The 13,147-nt window shown below is 39.6% G+C and overlaps 1 protein-coding gene across 1 annotated transcript in view; it reads right to left on the reverse strand.

Moving 5' to 3' along the window:
- DNAH7 (dynein axonemal heavy chain 7) overlaps window positions 1-13,147 on the reverse strand; it is a 529,416-nt gene that overhangs the window by 41,470 nt on the left and 474,799 nt on the right. Inside the window, exons 60-61 of the mRNA XM_073546702.1 lie at window positions 8,013-8,243; window positions 984-1,136 (exon numbers count right to left, since the gene is read on the reverse strand). Coding sequence (XP_073402803.1) covers window positions 984-1,136; window positions 8,013-8,243 — 384 coding nt within the window. The remainder of the gene's footprint in view (window positions 1-983; window positions 1,137-8,012; window positions 8,244-13,147) is intronic.

Below are 13,147 nucleotides of genomic sequence, written 5' to 3' on the forward strand. Positions count from 1 at the left end.
TCACTGCTCTATATACAGTGACCGGCACATTAATTGACAGCACATTCCACACATGCTGCAGAGCAGGCTGTCAATCAATGTGCCAAAGAGTGATTACAGCACACACAGTATATTGAATGGGGGCTGTAACAGCTCCCGACATCGCTCTGAAGACTGGAAATGAGGGAAGATACAAGTTCTTTTTCTCCCTGCATACTTTGCTCCAGTAAGGCAGCCAGGAAAGGATTCATGCTCTTTATCTCCAGATTACCGCTATACCTGCAGTTCAATGGTGTTTCTTGATGTGACTGGTTCCCTTTAAAATAGTATCTACATTTAAATGTTTCATTTTCCTTTCTGCTTCAAAATCTAAATGTGCTAATTCTACAGGAAGAATGAACAAATGTCCACCAAACCTGTGCACTGGGCTTTTAATATAAATGCCTCATTTATCCTCATCAGTCTGGGTGTTAATTTGGGAAAAACAACATGTTGCTAAGTTTTGGGTTCGGCACAGTGGAAGAGATGTGACACAAGTTATTAACACTGCTAATATTTATCATTTCCGCAGTGTTTTGTGAAATCAGTGTGAATAACGCAAATCACCATCTGTGTTGTGTATCGGGTTAAGCTGTTATCTTTGGCTATGTGGCAAGCAGTGAAATCCATCTGATACTTTCATGCACAAGGAAACTAACAACCGCACAAAACAGATGTATCGGGGAACTCTCTGCCCCACAAATTCATTACATAAAGGTATTCAGCGTTCCAGATTGCATGTTTCACATGTAGAGATCTCAAGGATCATCTGAAAATGGTTTCAAATAAAACTTAGAAGTATGGATAATAAGTTGATAATGAATTTTCCCAAATTGCTTCCCTCTTTTATTCTGTGTATATGGCTACACAACAAGCACATCACAATATTTTAGCTAACAGCTTGACACAGTTCTGAGCGATTCTAGGTTAATGTCGTAGTATCATTTTATGGTAAAATGACTTACTTGTAAAAATTTCAGTCTTGCAAGAAAATCATTAACATAACTTCCAAGGGGTTTAAGGCTTGGGTAAGACTTCTTCATCCACATACCGGGAATCTTTCCCTTCAGAATGCTCATTGCAACCTCTTCTAGGTCGGCAGACATTACCACCAAGCCCTGTGTTCAGTAAAGATAACAGAAAGAAAAAGTTTAAATTTTTCGCATGCAAATGTACATGGAACACCGTGTATGCCAAGCTGTCTTGGTGTTCGGTAAGAAGTGCATGCTGCTTAACTCCTTCACGATTTGGCCAATTTTCAGTTTTGCAGGCTCGTTTTTTTCATCAAATTGTTTTCATTGAATTTTTTAGGGAGGGATACAATACACACGAAGAAAGATTTATTATAACAAAACCTTAAAACACACTACACAAGATGGGAAGGAAGGGGGTGGTGGAAAAGGGGAAAGAGAAGTGAAGAGAGGGATACAGGGGGAAGAAGACAAGAAAGAGAAAAGCAAAATAAAAGGAGAAGTTCGAAAAGGGTTTTCTTTAAAAAAAAAAAAAAAAAAATAGGAGAAGTTTCTGGATTTCAACCTTAAGTAGAGATGGAAGAAACTCTTACAATATGAGGAAAAATAGAATTCCAAAGAGACAATCCTAAGTCGTATTTTGGAATTGTATTTCTCATTGAATAATAGAGTTCAAACACATTATTTGATGCGATTTTATCTATAACCTTGAATATGGAAGGAATAATTTTCTTCTTCCATTTGGAAATGATAAGCGATTTAGTAACTAAAAGAATATGTATGTCTACAGGCCTTTTTTTGTGTGTGAATATTTCTAAATCTACAGTAATGCTAATAGAGCTTGTTGTAGTCAAAACAGAATTTCCTGATCACATTCCTTTTTTATTAGATTGAAAACCTCTTTCCATTAATTTTTATCAATGGACATTCCCAAAGAATATGGAATAGATCGGTTATGTTTTTTCCTCTCCTTCTTCCCAGAGCCATAATTTGTTTAATTTTCTGTCCACAGAGACGTATGAGAGCTTGATGTTTTTAACAGCATTAATTTAATTGTACTTTTGAATGACACCATTCATTTTACCACATAATGTACTGTAAAACGGGGAAAATAAATCCACGTTGGGAGAAATTGTGGAAAAAACGCAATTCTAACTTTGTTTTTTGGGAATTGTTTTACAGTGTCAATTTTATGGTAAAAATGATATTGGATTATGGTTCTGCTCATCAGTACGTTTACAGTAATACCAAACATGTACAGTTTTTTATTATTTTAGCTGTGAAAAAAAATCACAAGTTTGCAAAAAAAAAAATTTGTTTTTTTTGTCCATTTTCCGAGACCTGTAACGTTATTTCTCAGTCGATGGAGCTTTGTGATAGCTTATTTTTTGGATAGATGTGAAGTTTTGATTGCTTAAAAAAGCATTTTTTGTGGAATTGCAGCAACCCAAAAAACGCAATTTTGGCGTTATTTTTTTCCTGTTTATGGTGTTTACCGATAGAGTTAATCATTTTTATATTTTGATAGATCGGAGTTTTCTGAATGTGGCTGTACCACATATTTATAAACTTTTAATATTTTTAATGGGGAAAAAAGGGGATAATTTGACCATTTTTCATATTTTTTAAAACTTTTTTTTCTTTTCACTGTACTTGTTAGTCCCCTTAGGGGACTTGAAGCTCCGATCATCTGATCGCTTGTGCTCTGTGCAGCAATGCCACAGCATTGCTGCATACAGTGAAAATTACAGTGTCCTTTGAAGCCCGGCCACAAGCAGGGTTTCAAAAAAGCTCCGTAATGATAAGCACGGGGGTTTTCAGCAAACTCCTGGCAGTGATAGCAACCCATGGATGATCCATGATCATATCATGGGCACGACCGATGATCACATGGAATGACGCACCCCCATGCAGGTATGTGTTAAATGCCGCTGTCAGAGTTAACAATCGTGGGCAGAGGTACCTGGCTGTAATGCATAGCCTTCTCCATACACCTGTTTCCAATTTGCGCCATGCATATATGGCAGACATCGTGAAGGGGTTAACTGTAACCTGCCTCTTTGGAAAACACAATTTATCTGCAGATGTGAGGGTAACATGCAGGCAAATAGCGTTACAATGCTTCCTGGCAGTGTTACTAAAAGTGCAGGTACCGGGTAAAAACGAACTTACTTCCTCCCAGGAGCCGCCAGCTTTCAGTCATGGAGCGTTCAGGGAGTAACTTCATTCAACTGTCATAGCACCACCCAGTACACAATGAGCGGTGGCTGTAAGCATGCGCTGGCACTTTGATTAACAGCTGGCTCTCCAGTGCATCTGTGCAGATCAAAATGTCAGTGAAAGTGTTGGGGCTTGCTTACATCCTATGTATGGTGTGCAGTATTGTGAGTGGTAACTGTAATCACCCATGCACTGCCCACATGACTGAAAGCTGGCGGCTCCGTGGACGAAATAAGTTTATTTTCTCCCAGTAGCAAACTTTCAATAAGGTGTCCGGGCTTTTTAACACTATTTACCTGCAAATTAAACTTGTATCTGCAGGTAAATAAGGTTTTCCGAGGTGATATGTTGCATTTAAATAGCAGGAAGCTGAAACAAGTTTCAGCAATATGACGGTGAAGACATTAGACCAACAGATAAAACTCCCTGTAACTGCTTTAGTAAATATACCAATGCACTAAAATGGTGATTACAGGAAATCATGAAACATTAGGTAACCTGAACTAACGTTTTCACGTTACTGAAGAAATAGATTCTTTACCACATCATCAATATCTGAAATTGCTACATGATGATATGATGCCCTCTTTATGCACTGAAGATGGCACGTTCCCTGAGTTTTTCCAACAAGATGGTGCACCACCACATTATGGGTGTCAGGTCCGAGCATTCCTACCATTCCTACATGAACAGTTTCCTGGAAAGTGTATTGGTCATCCTGGGTCAGTTGAATGGCCACCAAGGTCTCCCAATCTGACCCCCTTAGACTTTTATCTTTGGGGTCATCTGAAGGCAATAGTCTATGCTGTGAAGACTCGAGATGTGCAGCATCTGAAACAAAGAATACTGGAAGCCTGTGCTAGCCTTTCTACTGCTGTGTTGCTATCAGTGTGTCAAGAGTGGGAGAAGAGGGTTGCATTGATAATCCAACACAATGGGCAGCACTTTGAACACATTTTATAAGTGGTCATAAACTTGTAAATAACTCATGAAAGAATAAAGTTAGGTTAAAACCAAGCAAACAATTGTTTTTAAAAGTTTAATGTGGATCTAAAATGGCCGACTTCAAAATGGCCGCCATGGTCACCACTCATCTTGAAAAGTTTTCCCCCTCCTATATACTAATGTGCCACAAACAGGAAGTTGGGGGGCCGATGAATCCCAGCACGAAACGTGCGTTGGGGCTTAGGATTTGACACAGCAGACATGTCCCACATGGGTAAGCATGGTTCATTTGGGTACCCTCTCCCCATATAACATTTTTTTGCACTATAGCACTTTATTCTGGGTCGATGTATGATTGTTTATGGGTTTTGTGAGGGACCCCTTTTCCATTAACCCCTGTGACAGCATATTACTATGGCGCAATTTTTTGCAGTTCTCACATTATTATAGGGTTTCTTGGCTGTACATTTTGGTATAGACCATTGCATTCAATTGTATATGCTGTTGTCCTCTCCTGTATTGTGTCTCTTCTGATACCTGATTATACTGTTGTATTATATACATGAACAAAAAAACTTTTTATTTATTTTTTGTATCAATAAAGTTTATACCTTTTTCATTATACTTTTACTTTTTTGGAATTTATTACTTTGGATGTTATACTCCAGTTTTTCTATATAGGTATATAATGCCCTACCAATGTATAAAGAAAACAATGCCTGGCCAATTAAAATTCCCGTGCTGTTTTTTATGAAATTTCAATTGTGTGTTTTTCATGCTTCACTCATATAACTTTAGTTCACGGCTGTGCTTCATTCATGTATCCAGCTTTTTTGTTCAGAATATTCAATCAGACATAAAAAAAATATTTTTTAAAAGCAATTATTTAGTTTCTCCCCACTCCAAGCATAGTCTAATTGATTTAGTAATATTTAAATTAATCATAAGTGTTCAAATTAAAGGGAACCTGACAGGTGATACATGTTGACCAAACTCTTGGCAGCACGTTTGTGCTACTGGCTTTACGATCACAGCGATATATGTTTGTCTCTGAAACACTACAGCATTTCAGAGAAAAACATACTTTTAATAGCTGCCAAGGACCGAGGTGCATGGGTGACTAGTCGTACAATCAGGTCCCCAGCGACTTCTCCCTGCCGTTGACAGTGACTGGCAAGTCTCTGCCTATAAGCGTATGTAGACCGAGGCTTGCCAGTTACTGTTAGCGAGTGGGGAGACGCCGATGGGAAGCCGCCTGTATGACTAGTTCACAGTGATGCTCAGTCCACAGCTATTAAAAGTATATTTTTCTCTGAAAAGCCGCAGTGTTTCAGAAATAGACATACCTCACTCTGATCATACAGCCAGTGGCTGAAACATGTTGCCACGGCTTGGGCAGCATTATCAGCTGACTTGGCCCTTTTAAACAGTGCCCTACCTAATAAACATAAAAAAACTATGCAGCATTTTTAGTGCCATGAGATCAGTTTTTGGCTGCAGCAAAAACAGCAACGTGTGCATATAGACTACACTATTTAGTCCCCTTTAGCTTGTCCATGGATGCATAGCGAAAAACAGATGTTTCTAAGTTTGCCAAATTTTCTCCAAAAATTCAACTTGCATACAGAAAAATAAAATTGCCTGGAAAACGAATGGGACAGAGAGGGGAGACTGAGAGGGGGGGTTAAAGGGAACCTGTCAGCAGTATTGTGCTCAGTAAACTACAGACACTGTCAGGTCAGCGCCGTTATACTGATTAAAAAGATACCTTAGTTGATGAAATCCGTCTTGTGGTTGTTGTTTAATCTTTATTTTCAGTTTATGAGATTCTCATGCCGCGGGATGGCATGTGGCAGAGCTTCATGTGGTGCGCTGCTTAGCTATTCACCTGTATGGATTCTGACAGGTCACTGATCACTCAGTGAATTTATTTAAAGCACCAATCAACTGAATTATATGCACATTTTACATTGTGATCATGCTGCAGTGCAGGCACCGGTACCTGCCTGCTAAAGGTGTTTCTTTCTCTATATATAGAATGTTCATTATGTAAAATAGTGGACAGGTTACTGAGAGACTCAGGGAATCACCGACATATCATAAGCCATACAGAAGAAGAGCTAATCAGAGCACGACATGAAGACCCCTCATGACCATAAGCTATCTTCCTGATGTCTGGACATACGCAGTGCTTCCTCTGAAGCCGAGAAGTGTACACCCGGCTTCAGAGAGTGACACTGCCTGAATGAGCGGCACATGCACTCGATGCGCATGAGCAGCAGTGACACCACTAGTGCAAATTATGTTATCATGCCCACAGGGGTGTGATAACACGGAAAGAGGGCTGACTAGTCTGGGAAACTAATGCCTTGTCAACTAGTCAAGCCCTCATTAGCATAGGAAAGGGGGAAAATATAAATGCTTTTTGAAAACCTCATTTGACCATAAAAATGTTATACAGGTCTGATTAGGCAGGGAATTTACTGATAAATAAGTGAATGCTGCTGGGTTGGAGGGCATGGTTCCCTTTAAAAGCACAGACACAACCTTAGAGAAAGTGAGTTCTTTTTCTGAGAAAAAACAAAGAGAGGATAAAGAGAAAAGATTTATGACGTTAAATATGGTACTAAGGAGAAACATATTCGATCCACTATCAATAGATATTGGCACATACATTAAGGAAAATAAGTAATTGAAACACTGCCGATTACAAGTTTTTCCACCTACAAAGAATGGAGAGGTCTATGATTTTTATCGTAGGTACACTTATTTTCCCCACTGTATTGGAACATAACACTGATTTATTGGAGGTAGCTACACGAAAGCCCCTTAAAGTTACCTATAGTAGATGTGCTAATTTAGACCTGTCAGGTCCCCCATGCCCTCCAACCCAGCAGCATTCACCCATGTATGAGCAAATTCCCTGCCTAACCAGCCCTGTATAATGTTATTGTGTGAAAACAAGCATTTATAATGTCCTCCTTTGCTATGCTAATGAGGGCTTTCACTAGTCAATGGAGCATTAGTTCCATTCAGCAACATTCAGACCTTGAGGTTTTGTGGTTTGCAGGGTTAGAAAAAGTTAATTTTCCCATACAATGGGGATAATCATCACCAACTCCTATTAAGGAGAGAAGCCAGATGGATAATGCGCACATTTCTCAATGAAAAATTTGACATGTCGGTATTTTTATAAAGTGTTTTGTATAATGTAGTGATTTTGTGTTAATGACTTGTTGTTAAAATGTGCTGCTCTTTAAAAGGTTAACGTTATGAACGTGTCGGGGAAGTATACTTAATGTGGAGAAAAAGAAAATATATATATAAAAGTTTTAAAGAAAAAAAATTGTAAATGCCACACCTCTCCAAAAAATGCAACACAACAATCACAAACATTGTATTTATACAAGATTCAGCACACAATAAACTAACGCTCACACAGTGTCATCCATGGAAAAATAAAAATGTATGGATCACAAAACATGGTGACATAATTTTTTTTGCAAAGTTCAAAATATTTTAACGCCCGTGAAATAATGAAATTAAAACTATTTCACCTCACTTTGATTTTTTTTCCTGTTTTCCAGTACATTATATGGTAATGTGAATAGTGTCAAAACTACAACTCGTCAAGCCAAAAAAAAAAAAATACATCACAAGCTATATAGACAGAAAACTAAATAAAAATGATGGCTCTTCGAGAAGGAAAACTAAATCACAAGAAAATACAGACATCTATTGCACCGATCTAACAATGATCTGTGAGCAGAATTGTATATACAAGTAGGATTAGGATATGATTCCCCAATTACATTGAACAAAAGTAAATTGTTGATATCCTTACAGTGAAAGACTCACTTTTATTGCTTTCTGTATGTTGACACAAGAATCTCTTATGGTGGAAAGCAATTTGTTAAATCGACCCATTTCTTGGACCAATACGGTATTCATGCTCTGAGTGTAGGTGGTTGGGTATCTTCTAAGTGCAGCTTCGGTATCAAAGTTTGAGGGCAGCTTACTTAAGATATCACCTGAGACATCATACACGGTATCATCGGTTGATTTGCCGCTGCCTCCTGATGTCCGCGACTATGCACAAAGGACCAATTCAAATAAAACATTTTTAGACACGTCACAAATTCCAGTGTTCATTATACCATACAATATTCGCCATTACTAAGATCTTTTTTCAGTTAATGGGGTTGTCTCAAGTTCTTAAGTTGGTAGATTTCCAAACTGCTTGTAAAAACACGAAATTATACAAATTACTTCTTCAGATTTTTTATTTTATAGTGGCTGGTTCGCTAGGTAACTATTGTGTAGAACAAGCAGGCTCTATGCTCATGCCGCTCGGACACTGGCCTGATTGCTGGGTTCAGCCATCCTCAGCTCCCATCATTTGGAGGCAGCCTGGGAGAGCGCAGAGTTTAGATTAGCGGAGGCCCCGTACCGGGGGGTCTGAACTGTCAACCTTCAGGAGCACTCTGAACCCCAGCAACCACGAAGCCAGGAGGCAGAAGAGCGGTGGGCTCCTGAAGATACAACTCAAGAAGACCCATTTAAATCATATTTAAGATAGTATAATATTCTAGGGGATTATCATTCCATGAATGTAACATCGTGCATTCTAAATGTCTGTTTCTTAATAAAACAGTTGAAGCTACATAGAAAAGTTATCATATATGTATTACTGATAGTCAAATAGAACAAATACTTCAATGTCTTGTATATACTGCTATAAAATGCAGGCGAGTATGTCCAACCTGTCCCATGACCACAGTATGACATGTAAAGAGCCAACCTCCCAGCTGCAGCCGTTCTGTTCACAAAGAGGCTATTCAACACAGAGATGTAAGGCTGATAATAAGAAACCTATAAAAACAGATTTCAATGTTGCTATAGAAGAACAGGCAGAAATGAGGTGCTGATTTCTTTCCCCAGCTGATTGGTTTCATAATACGTGCAGCATTCCTTGATGTACAACATAAGCTCTCCCAGATTCAGCTTTAATACAGTTCATAAATTATCATTTTTTTTTACAAAGTCTTTTTTATTAGAATTCGATATTATCTCAAGATTTAGCAGATTTACTTTATCTATATTTAATAAAAATCAGCCTTAACACTTTGTAAAGAGAATTACCTCCAGCACCCCATGTATATGAATCATAGACTTGCACATATTGTTAGTAATTTGTAGTGTGAAATAAACCACTACTATGTATAGGAGCCATATACTGGCATATTGTGTAGTAGTGTGATATAACCACCACCTGATATATAGGAGCCATATACTGGCATATTGTGTAGTAGTGTGAAATAACCACCACCTGATATATAGGAGCCATATACTGGCATATTGTGTAGTAGTGTGAAATAACCACCACCTGATATATAGGAGCCATATACTGGCATATTGTGTAGTAGTGTGAAATAACCACCACCTAATATATTGGAGCCATATACTGGCATATTGTGTAGTAGTGTGAAATAACCACCACCTAATATATAGGAGCCATATACTGGCATATTGTGTAGTAGTGTGAAATAACCACCACCTAATATATTGGAGCCATTTACTGGCATATTGTGTAGTAGTGTGATATAACCACCACCTGATATATAGGAGTCATATACTGGCATATTGTGTAGTAGTGTGAAATAACCACCACCTAATATATTGGAGCCATATACTGGCATATTGTGTAGTAGTGTGAAATAACCACCACCTGATATATAGGAGCCATATACTGGCATATTGTGTAGTAGTGTGAAATAACCACCACCTAATATATTGGAGCCATTTACTGGGATATTGTGTAGTAGTGTGAAATAACCACCACCTGATATATAGGAGCCATATACTGGCATATTGTGTAGTAGTGTGAAATAACCACCACCTGATGTATAGGATCCATATACTGGGATATTGTGTAGTAGTGTGATATAACCCCCACCTGATGTATAGGAGCCATATACTGGGATATTGTGTAGTAGTGTGATATAACCCCCACCTGATGTATAGGAGCCATATACCGACATATTGTGTAGTAGTGTGATATAACCACCACCTGATTTATAGGAGCCATATACTGGCATATTGTGTAGTAGTGTACTAGTGTGATATAACCCCCACCTGATGTATAGGAGCCATATACTGGGATATTGTGTAGTAGTGTGATATAACCACCACCTGATTTATAGGAGCCATATACTGGGATATTGTGTATTAGTGTGAAATAACCACCACCTCCTATAACACTAAGGCTACTTTCACACATCCGGTGTGTGGGTCCGGCGGCGTGCGGCGAAAAGCCGGGCCACCGGATCCGGCCTGCAGCCGTGACACCGGATGTGTATGCGGCGAGACATACGGCTCGGACATGATTTAAAGGAGCCGCAGGAGGAGGTGGACAGAGGCAGCCGCTGAGAGACAGCTGCTGAAAGGAAGGTGAGGGGAGGGGAGGAGAGGAGACAGAGGAGAGGGGAGGGGAGAGGAGAGGGGGGTGGAGAGAGAGACATGGGGGGTTAACACTTAGTGTCCAGGCGAGAGAATCTCTCTCTCTTGCCGGGCACTTGTGGGGTTAACCCCACAGAGAGATCTCTCTCTCTCACCCAGACACTGAGTGTTAACCCCACAAGTGCCCGGCGAGAGAGATCTCTCACAAGTGTCCGGGTGACAGAGAGAGATCTCTCTCTCTCTCGCCGGGCACTTGTGGGGTTAACATTCACAGAGTCTGGGCATGCGCTGTGGAAAAAGCCGGTCCGGCGCTGACAAAAAACGTTGCAGAGAACGTTTTTTGCAGATGCCGGACGGCTAATTTTTGCCGTGTCTGGCAGCAACCGGACACGACGCATAACCATCCGGCACGATGCGGCGACCATGAAAGCTTATGGGACAAAACCGGATCCGGTGCTGGATCCGGTTATGAAAAATTTTGCCGCATCGTGCCGGATTACAAAAACCGGATGTGTGAAAGAGGCCTAAGTTAGCACTAGAGCTTTATCCCATGGGTACTGTATGCCATTATAGCTTTCTAATTTTAGTATCATTCATTACCTCAAGAGTAACGATAGACGAGCTGTTTAATATGATACAAATGTAGCCACATTTTAACTTGGCAGATTGGTATTAGAGTGCAAGCTCTAGGTGAATTCATCTAATAAAGAAACTGTCGTGAGGCCAATCCCTCTTGTAAAGTACTCTAGACCATGTCATTGTTGACCATGTCAGGCTATGTGCCCACGTATGCGGAAAATTTCTGCTTCAAAACCGGACTCATTCCCAGAAAACGCGCATTTTATTTCCATGCGTTTTTTGCGCAAAACCTGCACGTTTTTGATGTGTTTTTTTTCCGCGTGTCTTTTGACTCAGAAAATAGCTAAAAACGTGGACTTTTCCGCAAAAGTAATGCGCATGCTGCGTTTTTTACCGCAAAGCATTTTTTTCCCGGAAAAAGGCTGTGTGCCCATGTAAGCATTTTTTTCCGTGTTTTTGAAGCATTTGATCTGGTCAAAACTCTTAAAAAACGCATACAAGAAGCATCCCATTCATTTTAAATGAATTCCGCACTTTTTGTGCACATTGATGCGTTTTTTTCTGCGAAAAAAGCGCTTTGGTAAAAAACGAAGCATGCTCATTAATTTTGCGGAAAAGTCCGCGTTTTTAGCTATTTTCTATGAGTCAGAAGACGCGCGGAAAAAACGCATCAAAAACGCACAGAAATAAAACGCGCGTTTTCTGGGAATGAGTCCGGTTTTGAAGCAGAAATTTTCTGCATACGTGGGCACATAGCCTAATAGTGTTGCAGATCTGTCACTATGAGTGTATGTATCCATACATGTATTTATTACTCACGCAGACCTTTGAATTGTTTTTCTGTATAAGAAATTATGTAGAGCTAACTGGATTGCACCATATTATACAGTGCAATCTGACAGTAAACCTCGGAAGTATGTTAAATAGATTTTTTACTACCTTTTGATATCATATAGTAATGGAGGAAATAGAAATGTCCCACAAAGTACATCCAAAGTACAATTAATACATTTTACTTACACCACTATCACTCTTAAAGAAAGAAAAAGTTAAAAGTAACCTGTCAGCAGTTTTGGCTGATATAAGATGCGGCCACTGCCTTTCAGGGCTTATCTACAGCATTCTATAATGCTGTAGATAAGCCCCCGATCCGACCTGAAAGATAAGGAAAAATAACTTTTATTATACTCACCTGAGGGCGGTCCGATGGCTGATGCAAGTCCGGGTCCGGCGCCTCCCATTTTCTTGCGATGCCGCCCTCCTGTTGCTTCATCGCTCCCTGGCATCGCACTACTGCGCAGGTGTACAGTACAGACCAAAAGTTTGAACACACCTTCTCATTCAAAGAGTTTTCTTTATTTTCATGACTATGAAAATTGTAGATTCACTCTGAAGGCATCAAAACTATATATTAACACGTGGAATTATACAATTAACAAAAAAGTGTGAAACAACTGAAAATATGTCTTATATTCTAGGTTCTTCAAAGTAGTCACCTTTTGCTTTGATTACTGCTTTGCACACTCTTGGCATTCTCTTGATGAGCTTCAAGATGTAGTAACCGGAAATGGTTTTCACTTCACAGGTGTGCCCTGTCAGGTTTAATAAGTGGGATTTCTTGCCTTATAAATGGGGTTGGGACCATCAGTTGTGTTGTGCAGAAGTCTGGTGGATACACAGCTGATAGTCCTACTGAATAGACTGTTAGAATTTGTATTATGGCAAGAAAAAAGCAGTTAAGTAAAGAAAAACGAGTGGCCATCATTACTTTAAGAAATGAAGGTCAGTCAGTCTGAAAAATTGGGAAAACATTGAAAGTGTCCCCAAGGGCAGTGGAAAAAACCATCAAGCGCTACAAAGAAACTGGCTCACATGAGGACCGCCCCATGAAAGGAAGACCAAGAGTCACCTCTGCTGCGGAGGATAAGTTCATCCGATCACCAGCCTCAGAAATT

Source organism: Dendrobates tinctorius, unplaced genomic scaffold (assembly GCF_039654945.1).
Source record: "Dendrobates tinctorius isolate UK_male_01 unplaced genomic scaffold, ASM3965494v1 ptg000150l, whole genome shotgun sequence".
NCBI lineage: Eukaryota > Metazoa > Chordata > Amphibia > Anura > Dendrobatidae > Dendrobates > Dendrobates tinctorius.